We start from the raw sequence: 23,509 nt of genomic DNA on the forward strand, positions 1-23,509 counted from the left end.
GGAGTCAAAAATAGCTGAAAATCTGTTTACGTAATACTTGAATGGCCCCATACCAGGCTCGCGTCCCGCTTTCGTAGCGAAATTATTTTGTGCTTTATCTCGAAAAGTCTGCAACGTAAATAGACGATATTGGTACCGTCTATTAGCTATTTCAAAGACAAATCCGATGATACCAATATCATTATGTCAGTAGTGACAATGCTGTGTATTGTTTATATAAGTTTTCTCCGACACGGTTCCTCCCCTTCACAGGGGCAATGGCTAAAATTGGCTCATAAAATATGATCATATTTTAAATATAAACGGATAATAAATTTTCGACCTACTTTTTTACTCATTTTCATCAAGTTTTTATTCTACCGCAACTGTCTTTGGAGTCTAGTGAGAAAACAGCTTGTCAAATGATGTGATGGGCTGAATTTTAAATATTATGTTCTCCACAGGAACTTTTTGGTGTGCGAAAACCCTAAGTTATGAAAATAATATCTGAAGAAGTCAGCGGGCTACTCTTTCTGATCTCTTAGTACCCTAACGTGGCACGCGACACAAAGTTGGAAATAACTGTCTTAATTGATATTACAGCCATACGCCGGTATAACGTCCCGCCTCGGGGCCGAATAAAAATGACTTCATAAGCGGGGTGACATAATAACGAATAAAAGTTTTTACAAAATGTACCAACAGACTGACTAACTGACTCTATAGGCGGGATGACGTTAAACGTGGTCAACGTTATACTGAATTCTTACTGTATAATGTTACTCTCAAGATGGATATTCAAGTTTTCGTCTCGATGAACTAAATTAATTCATACGATTTGAACGGTATAAAAAAATATAAAAACGATTTTAAATAAATTAAAAAAAAGATTTTTTGCTTTCCATCACATACTCAACTAAATATTACATAATCTCTATAGTAGATGGATTACAGAAATAGAATAGCAATTCAATTATAATGCCACGACATGAGGGATGGCCCCTTGTGGAAGTGAACAATAGAAAGGGATTTAGTCGCACAGGGCACGATTTTTCCTTGGCCGCACAGAGCACGGTCGCACAGGGCACGTAACCAATTTCAACGCGTCCATTCCAGAAAGCAAAAATAGATTGAGAAATTGAATTTTCTGGATGTTATGCCGAAACTGATATTTGGAAAGAAAAGTGATTTGCCTCCTCCGGGAATCGAACCCGACTCCCCTTGCATACCGGGCAAGAGTGCACTAACCAATACACCAGAGACACACTTGTTAGGCCGATACATCAAATTATGTGAGTTGGCGGCTATTTTGTACGCCAATTGTAGCGAGCGTTTTTCTGTGACTGTATTACGAAATAAGTCATTAACCAGGAAAGGAGACAAGCAGTAGGCTCTCCCTTTAAAAATAAAGTTAGTACTATAGGAGTACGTGTTTAATTCAATTGTGTGATTGAATCTCATTAATGCACAGTAGTAGCATTTTTAGGTTACATTTTTAACTGAGCTATTGAATATTTTGGTCCGTCTATAGCCACAGGATAATTGAAAATGAATGCTAAATATAATCGTCAAAAAGGAACTGTAAAATCTAAAGTTACTCAACTAGAAAATTTTGCTAAGGACTTTGAGCCATCAGTGGATTCAAAACAATTACTTGATGTGAAATTGAACAATATCGCCGACATCAAAAAAAATGTTGAAGCGTTGAGGAAAATATTATACGCTCAACCAGAGACTATAGACATTAGCGTGTTCGACGAAGAGCTGCTGCACATAGATGAGAGACTAGAAACTCTGGAGGTAAGATTTCTTTTCTACCAAGAGTCGATGAAAAGTCATCATAAAGTTAATGTTGATGAGCGTAAAGAAATCTCTTGTATAAAATTGCCAGACATTCCTCTACCAGAATTTTCTGGCAAGTATGAGGAATTTAGTCAGTTCAAAAATCAATTTAAGTGTTTAATTGAAGGCAACGAACAATTAACCGACGTACAAAAGCTGTATTATTTGCGAGCATCATTAAAAGGGGATGCAAAAAAGCTTGAAACAGCTGACGAAAGCTATGCTTCTTTGTTTGAGGCGTTAACAACTCGTTATGAAAACAAAAGAATAGTTGTTGACATTCATATTCAAGCTTTAATAAATTGCGCTAAAGTTCAACATGAGTCAGCTAAGGAATTGCGCAATCTAATTGACAATTTAAATAGAAATTTAAGAGAGTTGAAATCATTAAAATTTGAAAGAAATGATTTATCAGACACCATGTTACTGAATGTATTACTTCAGAAAATAGATAAAGAATCCAGAAAGGAATATGAGTTAACATTAACAACTACCGAGGTTCCTAAACTAGACAATTTTGTGGAATTTATTGAAAAAAGAAGTATAATGCTTGAAAGTGTCGGCAAAATAAATAGTCGTCAGCAGCAGCCTGACTGCAGAATACAACCGAAAGCAAAAACTTTCATGGTATATGATAGGGATAATATCAAAGAATATACAAGATCTTGTGTCTCTTGCAAAGGTTTTCATGCATTATATAAATGTGTAAAATTTCAAAGAATGAGTGTTCCGCAAAGATATGAATTTGTGCGAAAGCATAATTTATGCTATTGTTGCTTAAAAATTGGCCATATTACGTCTCAGTGCTTATCAAAGGTCATTTGCTCTATTTGCAATTTGAGACACAACACTCTCTTACATCGGGGAGAAACGGCGTCTCCAAAAAGCAATAAAGATGTCATCCAACGAAAAAGCGAAAGCGCTTCCCCCGTACCCTCAGAGGGAGGAGCAGTAGGGGGCCAACAGTCAGATGTTCTTCATAGTCTGAGCAATGTGATAAACACTAATTCATCAGCACTTCTCAGTACTGTGAATGTTTACGTCTGCGATTCCCAAGGAAAAGAGACTCGAGTTAGGGCCATACTCGATAATGGTAGTTAAGTGAGAACATGATGACAACAAGCTGCGCCCTCGGGTTGAAGAAAGAAAAAGTTTATGCCCCCGTTTGTGGCATTAATGGCTTGTCACATACCGTGAAAAACAAAACTACCGGGGTAGTCGCAAATAAAAGCGGCGAGTTCATGAAAGAATTGGATTTTTTGATTGTATCCAAAATAACAGATTTCACCCCATCGTCTCCTCTTGATTTATCTGGCTTGAAGTTTCCCGAAGGAGTTGAACTTGCTGACCCACATTTTTCCAAGCCAGGTAAAATACAACTTTTGATCGGAGCAAAAATATTTTTTGAGGCATTGAAGAGCGGACAGCTGTATCTCAGCAACGAAGTGTTGCTTCAGAATTCTGTATTTGGGTACATAGTCTCCGGGACAATTTCTCACTCGTCATCTCAGCAATGCTGTTTTCTCTCTAGAGAAGTTGATGTGTTAGATCAATCCATTAGGAAGTTTTGGGAAATTGAATCTGTTGAGAAGCTACCCCTGAAAAGCAAAGAAGAACTTTTTTGCGAGGATCATTTTGTAAAAACTCATCGTAGAAATAAAAGAGGGGAATATATAGTTGATCTTCCGATGAAGGAAAATGTTGAACCTGGGGAATCCATGCAATTAGCTGAGCAAAGGCTGAATTGGCTGTGGAAAAAATTGGATAAAAATCCCCAAATGTCTGTTCTTTACAAACATTTTATGGCCGAGTATGAGGACTTGGGTCACATGCAGGAGATGATGGAGGGACATGAGGATATAAAATATGTTATGCCTCACCATGGAGTCTACAAACCTGATAGCAGTACCACTAAATTAAGAGTAGTTTTCGAAGCATCAGCCCCTTCTACCAATGGATTATCACTTAACAACTGCTTGTTAAATGGGGGTGTGGTCCAAGAAGACATCTTTTCGATACTGCTAAGATTTAGAAGACATAAAATCGCTTTCACTGCCGATGTGAAAAAGATGTACAGGCAGATCTGGGTCAATCCTGATCATTGCAACTTACAATGCATCTTATGGAAAGAAAGTCCGTTAGATGAACCCAAACTGTATAAGTTACTAACAGTAACATATGGAACAAAATGTGCACCATATTTAGCCACTAGGGTGTTAAGGCAGTTAGCTTATGACGAACAGAAGAAATATCCTCTTGCTGCTGCCGCAACTCATACTGATTTTTATGTTGATGATATTCTAACTGGTTCTAACGATATAACAAGTGCCATTGAATTGCAGCAACAGCTGATTTCTATGTTAAAATGTGGAGGCATGGATTTACACAAGTGGTACTCCAACGAAAATGCATTGTTGAACAATGTTCCTGTTCATGAACGAGAATATTGCTTTCAGGACCCTGAAAATGACACGGTGAAAACTTTGGGTTTAAGATGGAACCCTAAAGAAGATTTTTTTGGTTTCACTGTTGCTCCTGGTAACAACATACCTACCAAGCGTGCTGTGTTGACAGATATCGCAAAATTATTTGATCCGTTAGGCTTGCTTGGTCCTGTTCTAGTACAAGCAAAGATTTACTTGCAGAAGCTCTGGCTGTTGAAAATCGACTGGGACGATGAACTGCCGTCTCAACAATCGAAAAACTGGAGAAAATTCCGAGAAGGACTTACAAAGCTGACAAATCTCCAGATTGATCGTTTCGTCTTATCAGACTCTGCTGAAAAATTAGAAATTCATGCATTTTCAGACGCGTCAAAGGATGCATACGGGGCTGTTGTATATGTGCGTTCTATTACTGCCGTGGGGAACGTGAAGGTGGTGCTTCTTTGTAGCAAATCCAGAGTTGCACCTCTCAAAGTAGTAACCATACCACGTCTTGAACTTTGTGCTGCAGAACTGCTCTCGAATCTTGTTGAGAAGGTGCTATCTTTTCTGCGTGTAGAAGTGAACAAGGTGTGTCTGTATACCGACTCAACAATAGTGTTGGGTTGGATCAACGCTTCACCTCATCAATCGAAGGTATTTGTTGCGAATAGGACCTCCAGAATCAAAGAAATCACGAAGAACTTCCATTGGCATCATGTGAAATCCGAAGATAATCCTGCAGACTTAATTTCAAGAGGAGTTAGCCCTGATCAAATCATCGATCAGACTTTATGGTGGAATGGACCAGGGTTTCTTCATGAGAGAACTATCGACTCTACAGATGGAGCTTATCCTATTACATCCGATGCAGATTATCTCCGGGAGTTCAAGAAATATGCTGATGTAACTTTGACTCTAAATCTGAACGAAGTTTTCATGGATTCTTTATTTTGCATTAAAAATAATTATGCTAAATTAATTCGCATTCTTAGTTTTGTTTTCAGGTTCATCCATAATTCGAGAAATCCACTTAATAAGCGAAAGAGTCCTTTGTCACATCAGGAACTTCAAGGTAGTACGCAATATCTAGTTCGTTGCGCACAAGAAATAGAGTTTAAAGGTGACATATCCAATCTTAGAAAAGGGAAATTGGCAACAGACAAGATAAAAAACTTACTTCCATACTTAGACGAAAAGGATATTTTGCGAGTAGGTGGTCGTTTAAGGCACGGTCAAGTAAGTGATATCCAAAAACATCCGATCATATTACCATCAAAACATAAGCTCACTAGAATGATCATTGAGCATCATCATAAAAAATATTTACACATTGGTCCACAAAATTTATTGTATTCTTTGAGGAGAGAATTTTGGCCATTACGTGGCAGAGATATGTGTCGTAAGGTTGTACATGACTGTATCACTTGTTTCAAGATAAAACCTGTAACAGTAGAACAACTCATGGGGGATTTACCTAAAGAAAGTGTCACTGTGAACTATCCCTTTAACTGCTCTGGTGTCGACTTTTGTGGACCGTTTCTGATAAAATATAAGGGCCAGAGAAAGGGGATCTACCACAAGGTGTATATTTGCATTTTTGTATGCATGGCCACGAATGAAAAATTGGTATGCCGATATTGTGCAGAGTAATAACAATCTCGTCAACTATTTATCAGCAGAGGGTATTCAGTGGCAGTTTATACCTCCCAGAGCACCCAACTTTGGTGGTTTGTGGGAGGCCGGGGTAAAATCCTTTAAGCACCATTTGAAACGTGTAGTTGGGAATTCGAAACTAACATACGAAGAACTGTTAACTATTGTCAATCAAGTAGAGGGAATTTTAAATTCACGTCCGTTAACACCACTATCTAGTGATATAGATGATTTCGATATTCTTACGCCTGGTCATTTCCTCATTGGTCGCCCAGTCACTGCCATTGTAGAGCCATCACACTGACTGATGTTAAGGAAAACAGATTGAATTTATGGCAACGTACATCTAAGTTGGTGCAAACAATCTGGAAGCATTGGCAAAACAATTATTTGAGCACTTTGCAACAACGAAATAAATGGAAAGGTTCCAAGCCCAACATCAATGTTGGAGATGTGGTTGTCATGAAAGAAGAAAACCTCCCAAGTTGTAAATGGATTTTGGGAAGAGTCGTGGAGGTTTTCCAGGGTAGGGATAATAAAGTGAGAATTGCAAATGTAAAAACAATGAATGGGATCTTTAAAAGATCAATATGTAAAATCGCGTTGTTGCCGTTAGAAGGGTCTCGATAGAAAAAAAAAATCATTGGGTTTCCGCCTTGAAATTATAATTGTATAATATAGTACATTTGTGTATGTATATAGTGCATTTGTATTTTATATAATTAATTTTTGTTTCGCAAATATGATATCTGTACTGCATCGAATTTTTGTTATATGTGAATTTCGTTTATGTATTCAAGTTTTATATTGTCGTATTTATTGAAATTAATATTTCAATGCCTGGCGGCATGTTAGGCCGATACATCAAATTATGTGAGTTGGCGGCTATTTTGTACGCCAATTGTAGCGAGCGTTTTTCTGTGACTGTATTACGAAATAAGTCGTTAACCAGGAAAGGAGACGAGCAGTAGGCTCTCCCTTTAAAAATAAAGTTAGTACTATAGGAGTACGTGTTTAATTCAATTGTGTGATTGAATCTCATTAATGCACGAAAAATGGAAAATTAACCATCATAGTATGTGGGTGAGTTCACCGAAAATGTCAATATTCCCACTCCTAGTAATAGCACATAATCGTTCTCAATGTCCAATCAGTGTTGGTCATGTAACATCACATGACAAGCAAACATTTAGCATGCTCCAGGAAAACAAAAATCTACATGGTCAATTGGTAAAAACTGACTGACCTTTCACTTTCGTGTTTTTTGCTCAAGGTGGAATTTTTCGCTCCTCTGAGGCCACGATATCAGTTTGTGCTCTCTTTCATCACAAGGCAAGTGATACAGCGATTTGGCAGTAGTTTCGTTGTGTTCTTATTTGTTTGAAGCCTCAGCTCGTCTTGTTTTACTCTGTAGAAGCTTAAGAATAAATAGTTTTTGTTCATATTCACTATAGCTGGTTTGGCACCCTGGGCAAGGGGGGGGGGGGTAATATTCACCCTTTCTCTTACTTTGACCACTCGTTCCACATTTCGGATGAGAATGGTGTATGCCAAAAAATTCACACTCAACCCATAACCAAGTACAGTGAGTAGATTTATTAAATATTATCATTAAATATTAAACATTACTAATTGTTCTGTATTTTGTTATCAATATTATTTATCGTTAAAGACAATTTCATCCAGGATCGTAACTACGATTTTTATGAGGAGGGGCAAACATGATTTGCCACCCTCTCCACTTAAATTCTGGTGATTTTATAACGGTATTTTTGTTCTTCCCTGATATTTGCCACCCCCTAAAGTTTAGCGCCCGGGACAGTTCCAGCCTTGATTTCATCGATAATTTTTTTTTACTATTTTCTTGTTCTTTTGACAGCTTCTTGCATTTCGTGAATTATAATGTAAATATACTTAAACGAGAAATCAGTGATACTGTGTACCAATTTTCTAGATTAAAAAACCGTGGGTATTTGTGGAATACTAATTACATAGCAGTGAAATATGGTAGTCCAGGTCGATAAGATACTCGTGAACTGTGCCGCAATATGCTCGGAGATGTCGTGTGTTCAATACCCTCTGTTGTCCTTTCCAGTGCCTTTTCTGATACAAGGAACTGTTGCGAAAACAGTGGATTGATGACCAAACAGCACATTGCTATTGAAGAAAGTTTGCACACCAAACGTTTGGCATTCAAACCCTTCTCGGTGTGAAACATAAAAAAGCCGTTCGGAATCGCTGTGAACTGTATAAGTAATGGTCTAATTAATTCTACTGCTCAGAAAAAGAATGGAGGAGATAAAAAAAGATTATTGAGCTGAAAGATTAAATGTTTTTCGTTATCCTGAAGCTATGTGTATAACTAGATTTATGGCTTCATTGATTATTAATTATAGTTCATGTTAAAATAACGAATTCACGATTTAAAAATTTCAAAGTGAGTTTTTTCTAGCAAGCTTGACAAAATTAACATTTTTATTAAAACGATGAAATAACCGAATATTAGAGAGATATAGATGGCTTTTTTCTCAGCCAGAGATATCAAGGAAACAGTTATTTTCCGGATGTTATGCTGAGGTGAGCTCGGAAAGAAAAGTCATCACGTCTCCGCCGGGACTCGAACCCAGGCCCTCTTGCATACCGGGCAAGCATGCTACCATCTACACCACTGGAGACACATGAATCTGCCTTCCAAATTTCACGCACTGTGTCGTGAGGCGCTGAAGGACTTTTCTTTCCGAGCTCACCTCAGCATAATATCCGGAAAATAACTGTTTCCTTGATAGCCGAATATTGTCAAAAAATAATACTGTCCCGTAAAATATGGATCATATGGTCACACTATGTGTAACTCACAAATATATATATATTTTGACACTTTCATCTACTGCAAGTGAGGATTCTTCTTTCGCAGAGCGAATGCGGACTTTTAGGACACCCTGTATATTGAAGAAATATTCAAAATTTGTTAAGGGTTCGGCGAAATAGCCTCGTTACCATCAAGGATTCCGCGCGAGCTTTCACGTTGGAAAACCCTGACCTATAGAAATCGCGAGCACTTAGACACACACAACACGTCAGTTTCTCTTGGATATCCTTTTATAAGCATGGGGGATGGTAGGGCCCCAAATTTTATAGGGAAACTTGGTGAAATTTCTTCATTAAAAATTGCACGTGCCTTTGTTTTGTTTCTGATACAAGTTTTTTATAGTTGAGATGAACCCGAGACCAATTCCATAATAAGATAATTTTTCCCGTAACATGTTATAACTCACAGAATCGAAAGCAGGACTGAGATCAACGAAAGCGGTATAAAGTTTACGTTTCTTTTTGGAAAATTGCAAACGAATTAGAGAATTCAGCGTAAAAACATAATCAAAGCAGCTAAAACCCTCACTAAATCCCGCTTGATAATCACTAATAACGTTATTTTCACTTAGCCAGACGTTAAGTCGCTGGTTTAGAATGGAGGTGAAGATTTTACACGTACAGCAAACTAGAGAAATTGCACGATAATTTGATACGAGTTGAGCATCACCCTATTTAAAGATGGGGTTGAGAATTAATTTTGACCATGCGTCGGGGGGAATGTATTAGTTGATAATATTTTATTATAATAGAACTGAAGCATTTTCTGTTAAATGGATTAAAAATTCATTCCTGATATTATCATGTCCTGGTGCTTTATTTTGCTTAAGTTTTTTTAAGACAGTATAATTCAGTTCGACCATGAGAATGTCGCGGTCTATAAAATCGGATCCTTATAGGAAATTATTAGATCTCTCGCAGGTGTATTTGAATTTACCGCGGGCATAAGAGTGGAAAAATAAGTGTACCAATTTTCAATAGAGACGTCTGGAACGACTCTGCCATTTCTTTTAAATTTATTTATTATGCACCAGAATTCCCTTGACTTTCTTGATTCATTAGATTTGTATTAAGATCTAAAAAATAATGTTTATTCCGTCTCAGAGCACTTTTATAACTTTTCTTACAAGTATAGTATATAGTATATAGTATAGTATCTTACAAGTATCTTGTATAATTTAATTTATTATAGAGAGAGATAGATTACTTTTTCCAGCCCAAGATATCAAGGAAACAGTTACTTTCCGGATATACTGCCTTCCTTACAGTCACAGTGCGTGAAATAAGGAAGGTAGGGTCATGTCTCCAGTGGTGTAGATGGTAGCATGCTTGCCCGGTATGCAAGAGAGCCTGGGTTCGAGTCCCGGCGGAGACGTGATAACTTTTCTTTCCAACTTCACCTCAACATAATATCCGGAAAGTAATCGTTTCCTTAATCTATTATCTTCTGAATAAGGAAACCTAAATTTTTTAAGGCTCGTTTACATAATGTCAACGCTTTTCTTATTAAATCAAATTTGTAATCATTTTATTCGAGCTATTCTCGTTCAAAAGCGGAAAACTACTTACATTCATTATTGTTAGTGACGAAAATAATTAACTATGTTATCACTAAGGCATGGATGTTGTTGCTCTAAAAATCTTGAAAAATGACTAAAAAATGCCATCAAAATAATAAAACTAAGTTCTCTTGAGAAAGCGAGTATGTTTCGAATGTCGAAAGAAAAAGTTTTGACACCATCAAAAAATCATGTGTAAATTTTTTCTCGTTTTTTTTCTCTCTCATTTAGATTTCATCAAAAATAACAATTTTTCTCATATTCATGAATCGGTTAGGAACCCTGGCGTCAAGGCTCCCACAAGGGTGGGGTTGACAGGGCTCCGAATAATATCAAATCAAAATCAAATCAGATGTAACAGTTGTAAAAGAACTGATATGAGTATTCGATAGTCAATCGATCGAAGACATATTAAAATCACCAAAAATTAAAATATTACATTTAGAATTAGATAAATATCTACTGTGTTATGAAATTCATTATACAATGAATAAGTAGACGATGGTGGGGAAATAAATAACACATATAGCATAGCACTCAAAGTATTATTAAAGGTTTTCAAAAAGCTGAATTTCACATCCGTAATCGGAGAGTCAGGAATACCCACTAGGGTGGAACGAAAAAAACATTTTTCGAAATTGCCATTGTACTAGAATTTAAAATATGCCTTTTTATGTGAAGAAATGTCATTCCTAATTTTTTTTTCCCCAAAATTCAAACTTCTTGAGGTTCCTCATCGCCTCTGAAGTTTTACGCACGTGTGGAATTCTGTAGCATGACAATGCAGAGGTGGCTTTTCTATTCCCCTGAACACGTGATTCATTCAGTGACCTCGATGTTTTCCCCTTGTTTTCAGTATTCATTTGCAATCTTACCCCTTAACTGAGAGGGTGTATAACAGTCAAAATGATGACCAGAAGCTTTTATTGTTGTGACATTTTAGGAAATCCTAAAGAGTGGGATTCTCGGGTCTCGCCCACCTATGGCGATGTTAAGCTTTGTTATTTGCAAGGGCATATGAAGGAACAACAATCAAGAAAAGATCCAGCTATTGCAGACATTCTTGAAATTATTGTGCCAAAGATAGAAAATATTTGTAAAACTACTTCAATTCCTACGGTTTTTCACCAACGGATATGCAAAATTTTCAAAGTCTCTTACTGTAGATACAAGAATCTTCAGAAAAATATGAAAGCAAGGAAAGGTTTTCAAACTTTCAAGTTGAACTTGCAATCTTTTCAGTGCAAAGCACGGAAATTGTTCGACATTGCAGCATGCAAATGGGATTTTGAAGACTTTAAGTGTGACAAGTTGAGAAAGGTCCCAAATTTAGAGCGAGGTTTCTTGCAAAGAGGTACGCGTAAGATGGCCATTGGTCGAGTAGATTTCCTAACAACGAAGAAATTGAAAAACAATGAACAAAGTAAAATGAAAATTTTATCCCATTTGAAGTCATCTTAAGAAGAAACGGCGGAAACTAGCCGAAACAAGAAACGGCGGCATCAACCATTGAAAATTCATCTATATCCAACGATTCTGAGGAAAGTGATCTATATGAGCCAAAACACAGTTTGCCGTTTCCATCTACCAGAACCTGAAGTTGGTCCGCCGATCAGTGCCGAAGCAGGTACTTCATTTGGTTTTGAAGTTCTACCATCATCCTCACAAATGAGAACTAAATTATCAAATGTTGCTCTTTCTTGTGATAAAACTGGTGTGTCTGATCGATCAGCCGCAATTATTGCGAATGCTGTGCTGGAAGATGTTGGGTTATTGACGAAAGAGAAGCCAAATATGACAATAGACAGGATGAAAATGAGGCGTGAAAGAGCATCACAGAGAGTTCTTTTGCAAGATAAAAATCCTAGAACAAAATGTGCGAGGAATATATTTTGACTGTCGAAAAGACAAAACCTTAGCTAATGTCAAAGAAGGTGATTCTTTCCATAGAAGAACCATATCTGAAGAACATATAACTATATTGCAGGAACCCGAGTCAATTTATCTCGGTCACACAACTCCAAGAAGCAGTAGAGCAAGGGATATAAAGTCATCAATCCTAGACTTTTCGAAACAAGATTTTGATACGAAGGAATTGATGGCGATCGTATGCGACGGGACTGTTACCAATACTGGTTATAAAAATGGTGTTATCAAATTAATAAAGAAATAGGCCATCGCTTGCAATGTCTTATTTGTCTTTTTCACTTTAATGAGTTACCTCTAAGGCATCTTGTGAAGCATCTAGATCAGTGATTCCCAACGTGGTCGTTAACGCCCCCTGGGGTGGGGGTGGGGGCGAGGGAATGTTCCAGGGACCTTTAGGGTCTGTGAGGAACCTCAAGATATTAAAATACTTTCCTAGATTTTGGTATAACTTCTTAAAACCTTGAAAGGCATCTTTTGAATACTAAGGCAACATCAATTTCTAAAAAAAGTGAAAAAACACCCTTTTTCGTTCCACCCTAATGCCCACCTCATTTGGTGCTGGCATCAAATTAAACTATATACTTTATAGACAACATAATTGCAAAATAGCACATAAACAATTGACGGAGAAGTTTAGACAATGTCAAATTTTCAGCAAGATAAAAAGTATCTGAAATCTGGTTGGATGCCCCTTTTACTTAACAGTTAGTTTATGCAGGTTTCCATCAAAGAAATTACGTCTTGCATTATCTGCGGCTCAAAATTACGCCAAAAACTCTAAATGGAAGCTCCAAGATCTTTTATAGACGAATGCAATCACTACAGCACAATACGCAATAAGCACAATACAATAACTAATACAGCACAATACGCAATAAGCACAATACAATAAGTAATACAGCACAATACGCAATAAGCACAATACAATAAGTAATACAGCACAATACGCAATAAGTAATACAGCACAATACGCAATAAGCGCAATACGCAATAAAGCGCAATACGCAATAAGCACAATACAATAAGCAATAAAGCGCAATACGCAATAAGCACAATACAATAAGCAATAAGTAGTTCAATTGGCAATACACTACACAGCACGTGATACAGTACAACGTGTAGTGCATAACAATACGCAACACACCTCAATCGATGGTGAACCACCATAAGCAATACAGCACACTACGCGTGATGTATTGCAACAAACAACACAATACGTCATACTGCATTAATAAGCAATACAGCACGCGGTGCACTGCAATCAGCCAGGGGCGTCGGAAGTATTTTCAACCCGTGGGTGCTCACACCGGTGTACGTGAGGCCCCCCCCCCCCCCGCAGGATATAAAAAATTGAAAATATATTGGTTAAAAAAAGTATTTTTTATTTTATCTCTGTAGAAATAATGTATAACAACGGTTCTCAACCAGTGCTCAGCTAACACCCTCTAGAGATTAAATCTTATCTATGGGGGTGTTGGCTCAGCCGAGTCCTTGGGGCTCCGCGGTTGCAGCAGGGCAATAAAATAAATCAGTGAATCTGATCAAGAGGCTTGTGTGCGGGGCTCTGCCATAGAAATAATGTACTAAAAAGAGCTCCGCAAAACAAAAAAAAAAAGTTGAGAACCGTTGTTGTATATTATGGGATTGCTGTATATATGAGGCGCATCAGTAAAGCGAAAAATTCGCAAATGTATTATTCCCAGCTAGATAAAATGTATCATTGATCGTTTTTGTGTCGCACCACGGTCATTTTCTGCGCACGAAGGCTAATTATACCGAGACCAACAATTTATTGCCGATTCCGAACGGCAACCTTTTTTTTAATAATCACCCAGAGGCTGGTGAGCTAACTCCTCGGTGTGGACTCACCCAGTAGCAATCTTTTTCTGCGGCCATGTAGTCGTATCTGTTGTTCCCCTGTGTCGGGAAAGTTTCTGACAAGAACGAATCGGGTATCGAACCCGTGACACCTCTAAATAACCATCCTTTGGTATTTTAGGTAACTTACCGCGCCCAATGTATCAAAAATTTGTTTTTTCTCCGAGAATCATCAATCGAATATAGTTTGAGTTTCACAGTCGAAACATTTTTTTCTAAAAATTCAAAAGAGGTCTGGGAGACTTGCCTTGGGTAGGTAATTTTTCTTTTTGGTTTTTTTGTTTAGTTATAACGAGCACTAACATTCGTCTGTCAGTGACATTTTCAGGTTTTGTTTGGTATGCTGGCAAGTTCCGCCAAATAAAAGACAGCCATGAACAGATAATAGTGGGACGGGAAACTAGCGGCTAAAAATCCGACATTCCCTAGTGAACTCGACCAATCACAGAGGAGCGGGAATGAGTTACTCTCGAACCGTAAATTTAGCGGCGTAAACACTGTAAGAGAGGTGTAAACAGCAGATTGAAACCTTCCGAGCGGGAGAAAAGTTAAAATAGTTCCAAAAGAAAGTGGTTGGGCCGTAACTATAGACCGTTCAAGTATTACTTAAGCAAAATTATGGATTTTTTTACCCCTCACCAACCCCACTTGTCAGCAGAATCAAGTAAACTGGACCAAAACCTTCTAGATCAGTGGTTCTCAACCTTTGCGAGCCCGCGGCCTGGTTTCATTCATTTTTGTGAGTTGAAAGCTCAGTCAAACACACGAACAACGGAAAATGAATGAGGAAAAAAAAGAAACTGCTAATCACTCGCAACCGGTATGAATGATGTCAGGGCCCGGCGGTTGAGGAAACACTGTTCTAGATTAGTACCGTTATTAACCAAGGGGGCTTCGGCTGCCCTCCCCATTCTCGAGAGATATACGGGTGGGGGATATAATATATTGTATAATGTACACCTCCCTCGTGACCTCCAAGAGTTAAAAATTGAATTTAAAAATTTAAATTCAAATAATTTTTTTTTAAAAATGAAATATCGTAGAAAAATATCTGTGTACTGTTTTGATTAATTTCTGTAAATTTAAAATGTTTTCTGAAAGCTTGTGATGAAAGGAAATATTTTACCCTGTGCCCCCCCTTTAAAGGTAGGTCCTGTGTAAGCCCCCTGGCCCTCTTCTCTTGTTGATCTGAAGCAACCTAGGAGAATAGATCGGGATTTCTGGACATTGCACTACTGAGGTGAGCACCTCTATGAATCAACAAAACAACCATCAATTGCCATTGTGCTTTATAATATTTTACTATCATCTTGCCACAGCAAAACTAAAAATATAACTTTTTGATTCCTTAATAGTGCATGCCCAGAAAAGATCAAGATCATCTTCATCGATCAAGTTGGTTTCAAAACCCCTTTCATCTAATCAATAATCTTCAACGCATGGTTTGCTGAGCTGTTTACTAATATGTGTAGCATATCTTAGTGCCCTATAATTAAAATGTCAAATGTGTGTGGCTATCACCTTGATCTGGTCCAAGTACTGACGCATCATTTTCCAAATAACATATCAATGATTTTTGATTAAAAGGGTGAAGAATTATTCTATTAAAAATCTGTATCAGTGCGATGAATGCTCAATTAATAGGAAATTTTTGATAATTAGTTCTAGTTGTATGAGATACTGTATTAGATTTGGTTGGAAATGAGGACAGGGCTGCAACTGGGGGGCAGGCGGGTCTGGCGCCCCGGTTGCTGAACCAGAAGGGGCGCTGAATTCCCCCTTAACTGCTTCCTCTGCATGCAAGGGGTGCCAAAATTCCGGCTTGCCCTGGGTGACAAAGTATCTAGTTGCGGCTCTGAATGAGGATACAGTACTGTGTGAAGAAATTTGCTCCAGAATCACTTTTGTTTGTTAAAACACGATTTCCCATAAGTTTCTGTGGAATATTGTTTAATTTATTCCAGGTATGGCTCAAAATTTAAAGATAAGTTTTTTTTTAAATACCAAGGAATGTTATAAAGACGATAAAAACTGACCAAACGCTAAAATGAATAGCTTTGAAATCGGAATGAATGAGAATTTATAGGAGTATGAGATATAGAAGATCTTTTATTTTAAACTATGTACACAATAAACACCAGCTTTATTCTGCTTAAGCCAGTGTTAACACAGTCGAGTGTGTAGGTGTCCAACATCCGTTTGTGTTTTGGTACATCTGGAGAAAAGATTACAAAACGGGGATGTGAGTAAATCAAAGCTCGAGTGACATTCTGACAATGATTAGCTTAAATTCAGCTCGTGATGCAGCTGATTTGTCATTGCTTGCATTTGTATCAAAAAAAATGTTCATTAATCGCATCCGTTAGCCAGGGCAGAAAAAAAATTTTTTGCAGAAAAATTCATCAACAGAGGCATTTAGCCAAGGTACTGTAGTTATATGTTCTCAATAAACTAATGATATATTCAATTTTCTTCACACCCGATTTGAATAAAACCATGCCAATATGTTCTCATCCAACTGCTTAGATAATCTTCATTCCAATCCCTCCCTTCCTAGCAATTAAAAACAAATATAAAACCCTATTTTTCCCTATTGGTGCTTACGTAATATTTGAACGGTTGTGAGAATAATATAGAAACGTACAAATAATTATACACAGTGAGAGGGAAAAAATTTTTTGAACACAAAATTTTTTATTAAGTCATGTTATTGAATGACGTTTAACATAAATAAACAAAGTTGCACACACTATGTCATAGTCCCAAAGGCAATTAGAAATAAACATGATTTTATATATTTTGAAATTGAAATTTTTTGAAATTGCTGCTTGTATTTCCATAGGTTGAAATGCTATTTTTCATAGTATTCTGTAATACTGTGCAGATGTACATGGTGTTTTGAATTTTTATACATTATAGAGAATAAGCTTGATATAGCAGAGAGGATCAGACCATCAAAATCAATATGAGATCACAGACATTGAAGATAAACATATATATACAGTAGATAAACAGATATAAACTAGAATAAACAATTATTCTAACAGCCGAGAGAGGATAAGGCTATCAATAAGACATTGCAGACACGATTCTACAATATTAAATATAAACATGATCATGCATTAAATTTTTAATATTATAGACCATGTTGCTCTGCCCAAAGAGACCTTTTTTACCCTTTCAGCGGCAATCCTGAGATATCTTGTGAAACCTAATCTGCTTCATTTCTGTCACCCGAAATATTTTGACTTCTATAAAAATGCAGTGAAACTGTTTTTACAATAAAACATGTTTTCCATTCCCCTCCAACCAATCAACTGTCAGTGGGCGGAGTTAGCCATTGTTCTAGGTTAGATAAGAAGAAGCGTGAAAAAAAGAAATATATGCTCAGTATAAATAATACAAAAAGGTTTCTCTTCATAGAAAGCCACACACGTAATGGCAAGGTTTTGCAATTTCAAATGTGGCAATTACAATGCTGATCAGGAAAATTTCAAAAACCACTTAAAGGCTTAAACCAACTTGAGCTGACCATCCCAAACAGTGAAGCTAAAACAACTTTTAATACTATTAATCACATGATTTAATTTAATCACATGAGCTAATCCCAAAATATCGGTCTGAGGAGGTACTTGTATCCATAGTACCAAGTCAAGAAAAACCTTAAGGGTTGTGGAAATGATTAGTTTTCTAAATTCAAAAGTCATAAGCTTGTCACAAAAGTTCAGCGATACAAGCAGGAATTGTAGTAAACCACTTTGAAAGTGCGAATGTTAATGCATTTAGACGGCTTTTTTTTTTTGGTTCGTTCCTACATTGAATAAATCATGGAAATGGCATGAGCGAAGAGACATTACACATTGTAAATTCTATTTTATTTCATCCCAAAAATTTATTTAATTCTATTGATTCATATTTAAAAGGGGTTGACAGAAATTAAACAAATAGTTAATTACAGGAAAGCATAGGCGTACGTAGAATGTTCTCGAGGAGGGAGGTTTCAGATTTTTCATCCTTCTTTGCAGGAAAGTGTACTTACTGTAGAAAATATAATTACAAGAAAATGTACTTAATATGCAGGAAAAATAAAAACAGAAAAGAGTACACGTAATGCAGGAAAAGTAATTACGGGAAAGTACACAATGTAGGAAAAGTAATTACAGGAAAATACACAATGTAGGAAAAGTAATTACAGGAAAATACACAATGTAGGAAAAGTAATTACAGGAAAATACACAATGTAGGAAAAGTAATTAGTGGAAAATACACAATGTAGGAAATGTAATTACGGGAAAATACACAATGTAGAAAAAGTAATTACAGGAAAATACACAATGTAGGAAAAGTAATTACAGGAAAATACGCAATGTAGGAAAAGTAATTAGAGGAAAATACACAATGTAGGAAAAGTAATTAGAGGAAAATACACAATGTAGGAAAAGTAATTAGAGGAAAATACACAATGTAGGAAAAGTAATTACAGGAAAATACACAATGTAGGAAAAGTAATTAGTGGAAAATACACAATGTAGGAAAAGTAATTACAGGAAAATACACAATGTAGGAAAAGTAATTAGAGGAAAATACACAATGTAGGAAAAGTAATTACAGGAAAATACACAATGTAGGAAAAGTAATTACGGGAAAATACACAATGTAGGAAAAGTAATTAGAGGAAAATACACAATGTAGGAAAAGTAATTACAGGAAAATACACAATGTAGGAAAAGTAATTACAGGAAAATACACAATGTAGGAAAAGTAATTACAGGAAAATACACAATGTAGGAAAAGTAATTACAGGAAAATACACAATGTAGGAAAAGTAATTACAGGAAAATACACAATGTAGGAAAAGTAATTAGAGGAAAATACACAATGTAGGAAATGTAATTACGGGAAAATACACAATGTAGAAAAAGTAATTACAGGAAAATACACAATGTAGGAAAAGTAATTACAGGAAAATACACAATGTAGGAAAAGTAATTAGAGGAAAATACACAATGTAGGAAAAGTAATTAGAGGAAAATACACAATGTAGGAAAAGTAATTAGAGGAAAATACACAATGTAGGAAAAGTAATTACGGGAAAATACACAATGTAGGAAAAGTAATTGTGAAAAAAAAATCAATTAACCTCAAATACATAAACACAAACCAACAGGAAATTGATGAAAAAAAGAGAAACTATATAGAAAATATTGATGGAAAAAAAATAAAGATGAGCCAGAAAAAAATGAAAAAAGAGCGCAGAATATTATAACATGTTGGTTTTCATGTTTTTGCTCGATCAAATTCCATATTGAGTGGATATGCAAATGTAAGTACCGCGTCGGATGACGTAGTGAGATTGTATAAAAAAGATTATGTGAACTCCGATCAGATGGTGGTGATGAAGACGGAGACCGATACGAGTATGTCGATTGATAAGGTTTTTGAGCTTAAGGATTTGAAATAAATAGATGTGTTAGTATGAAAAAATTCGTGTCTTTATTTGAATTGAATTTTTTTTTTAACATAACATTACGAGAACGCGCTTGCGCATTGTAAGTTCCGAACAGTTTCTGAAGTCTTCCACACGAAGTAACGACCGGTTCGAGATTAACTCACTCCCGCTCCTCTGTTATTGGTCAAGTTCACCAGGGAATGTCGGAATTTTAGGCGCTAGTGACAGGAAGAAGCAGTGGGAAAATAGCTAAAGGCTCTATTACATTGAGCGAGTTTACTAGCTACTCGCCTGATGGCCCATACACACGCTCAGTTATACCTACGCAGGCATAACTGTACAGTTATACCGAATCGAAAAACCATTCCCTTCAGGTTGCCTGTGCAGGTCAACTGACGGCCCTACACACGCTCAGTTATGCCTGCACAGTTGGCCTGTACAGGCATAACTGAGCGTGTGTAGGCACGACCTCCTATATAACCTAGGTTATCTAGGTGGTCGTGGTGTAGGGCCCTTAAGATTTTAATCGCTGCTACTGAACTCGCTCTGTGCAATAATACACTCGCCGCTCGCTCCGCTAGAGCAAGTAAAGTTGAGGGTCGGTCTATTTATCGCTGCTAGCTGGCGTTTTTGCTATCTGGCTTGTAAACTCGCCGTGTGCAATACACCCAATCGCTACTTTTTGCTACTGGCTATAATATATACATATATATCTTTCTTGAATTGGTAGATTCACCTCGTTTTCGAGAAAATGTCTAGCGAAGTCGTTCGTGCAGGAGTCGTGGTCGTTGAACTTGCGATTCGTAAGAAATTGGTGGAAAAAAAAGGAAACAACGAAAAATGTGGGTAAAAGACTGGGTCGGGAGACGCGAAAAATATGGAGCTTCCAGCGTTTAGCTGAAGGTGTTGAAAGATGAAGACACCCGATAGCCTACCGGAATATTTTGCGATAATTTTTTTCTTCGGCGTCCAACCCCCAACTACTCCAATGGACCTAACTACTCGTCACATCTTTTTTAATTATAAAGCGAAATATTCCTGAGGTACTGCAAATGCCTGCAAAATAGTCAAATAAGTTCCAGTTTCCCACTCTGATTTCGATAAGCCATCCATCTGTATTTTCCACTGCCATCATAAATACAGCATAATACTCGATACACTACAATACATATGTGATACATCACAATAAGGAATGCACCCCTATATGCAGTGCATCACAATAAGGAATGCACCACTATATGCAGTGCATCACAATAAGGAATGCACCACTATATGCAGTGCATCACAATAAGGAATGCACCACTATATGCAGTGCATCACAGTAAGGAAAGCACCACTATATGCAGTGCACCACAATGAGAAATACAGTACAAAACGCAATGCACCACCATCAGCAATGCAGCATAATAAGTGGTGCACCAGGATAAGGAATGCATCACAATACGCAATGCATCACAATAGACAAAGTACCATAATATGCAATGCAGTACAATGCACCGTAAGCACTGCATTACAATAAGCAATACAGCACAATATGCAATGCACCACAGTACGCAATGTATCGCATTAAGCAAAGCACAATAATACGCAATACACCCCAATACGCAATAAGCGATGCAGTACGCGATGCACTGCAATATGGAATGCACCACTATTTGCAGTGCACCACAATGAGCAATACAGTACAATATGCAATCCACCACAATACACGATATATCGCATCAAGCAAAGCCCAATAATATGCAATGCACAACAATATGCAATAAGCACTACAGCACGTTATGCACTACAGTACGTAATGCATAACAATACAGCAATGTACCACTATTTGCAGTGCGCCACAATAAGCAATGTACCACTATTTGCAGTGCGCCACAATAAGCAATATAGCACAGTAGCTGTAACCACTGCATTAGATTAAGCAATACAGCACGCGATGCACTACAATACGCAATGTATTACAATAAGCAATACAGCACGCGATGCATTACAATACGCAATGCATTACAATACGCAATACAACACAATACGCAATACAACACAATACGCAATACAACACAATACGCAATGCATTACAATAAGCAATACAACACAATACGCAATGCATTACAATGAGAAATACAACACAATACGCAATGAATTACAATAAACAATACAGCACAATAAGCGCTGCATTGCAATGAGAAATACAACACGCGATGCACTATAATGCATAACAATCAGCAATGCACCACAATACATAACAATATACAGTACAGTACAATACGAGATGCATCACAATAAGCAAAGCACCATAATAAGCATTACAGCCCGCGATGCACTACAATACACAATGCACCAAAAATAGCAGTGTTACCGCAATACAGCATAAAACGTAATGCGCCACAATACGTGATGTACCGCTATAAGCGAAGCACCGTAATATAAGTTGAAAGCATGTAATGTAGGTAGTATGATGTATTGAAACTACCTATGTATAGCTGCATGATGCAGTGGAATGATTTGCGCTGTGAAATTCCCACCCAGCAACATTTGTCACCGTGGACTTGTGTCCTGTACATATGGAAAGAATGGTGGTTCTCAGCCCCTTTCCATGTTTTCTTCATTTCGACGCCACTTCTTCAACCATGTTCCTATAGACACGTAATACATTTATGTTTGTAATGTAATCCTATGATAATATTTGTAACATTAATTATGCGCAGAATGTGAAAACCAAATATTGGCTACTTATTAAATGCATGAACCATTACTTACAAATCTATGAGACATTTCATACCAATGAGCCTCGGCGTTCTACTACCTTTTAGTACCTGCCAGTGACAGTCTCGATTCCTCGAGAAATGATGCATCGCAGCTGGGAGGACCATTGGAATAAACAAACAAATTATAAATTTCTTGCTATTAACGCCCACCCTGCTCACTGGCATTCAAGCTGCCGGACAAAGAGGAGGTACTGTATGCCCAGTTGCGTGTTGGACATCCATTATATTCTATCATTTTTGCCATAAAACGGTCATTTTTTGCTCACGACTGGCTAATTAGACCGGGACCTGCAATTTATTGTTGATTCTGAATGGCAGCCTTTTTTTAATACTCACTGAGAGGTTGGTGCGGTATTCCTTCAATGTGGGACTCCCTGCGGTAGCAATCTTTTTCTGTGGTCATGTCGCCGTCTCTGTTGTACCCCTATGGCAGGAAAGTTTCTGACAAGGACAAACTGGGTATCAAACTCGGGACACCTGTAAACATCCTTTGGTAAAACCAAACCAAACCACGTCTAAGCTTCCTAGAGAAATCACGCCAAGCCGAAACCGCTGGAGCAATATTTATGAAATTTGGTCAGTAGTTTTTATTTTATGACGTAAAGGTTATATGGGACAATTGTTAACGGGCGGTGTCATTGATAAAGGGGAGGGGTGTGCCCCTATTCATACATTGTTTCATTTTTTCATTTTCACTAACATACAAATGTCTTGGTTTATTTACTGCAACATTAAATCTAATCATCCCTCTGATGAAATCTTCCCAAATGCCGTGATCGAATTAATTCATAAATTTACGAATTTTTATGCTCCATAAATTCACCTTGCGCTGTGAACGAAAGTCAATAACCACAGGCCCGTGTGAATGATAAGTCCAAGGAAACGAAGATAAAATAGTTAATTAATCTTTAATAATTAGGCTACTCTAAAATTATGACAACATATATGAATGTACATTAAAAGTTAAGATACTGCATTACATTATACGAGTAACATGGAGAGTGAATGTTAAATATTTGGTTTATATTTCGGAAGAGTGACTTACCCCAATTCCGGTGAAGATCAACTTCACTCTTTAGTGAGTGCCTATCTCACACCTATCTTGTGGACTTTGAGAAACTATCCTGAATCACTCTACACACTTTCTCACTCTCTCAGTCT

The 23,509-nt window shown here is 37.2% G+C and overlaps 1 protein-coding gene across 1 annotated transcript; it reads left to right on the plus strand.

The window, feature by feature from the left end:
* The first annotated feature begins 2,930 nt into the window (after positions 1-2,930).
* LOC149080474 (uncharacterized) lies at positions 2,931-15,556 on the plus strand. Its single transcript, XM_089238758.1, has 4 exons — positions 2,931-5,483; positions 11,570-11,681; positions 11,919-12,096; positions 15,490-15,556. Exons 1-4 carry the CDS (start codon positions 2,931-2,933, stop codon positions 15,554-15,556), a joined length of 2,910 nt encoding a protein of 969 aa, XP_089094884.1.
* The last annotated feature ends 7,953 nt before the right edge of the window (positions 15,557-23,509 follow it).

The sequence above is a fragment of the Pholcus phalangioides genome, unplaced genomic scaffold (assembly GCF_987345545.1).
Source record: "Pholcus phalangioides strain wild (caught in Gottingen) unplaced genomic scaffold, Ppha-v1.0 ptg000011l_1, whole genome shotgun sequence".
Classification (NCBI taxonomy): Eukaryota; Metazoa; Arthropoda; class Arachnida; order Araneae; family Pholcidae; genus Pholcus; species Pholcus phalangioides.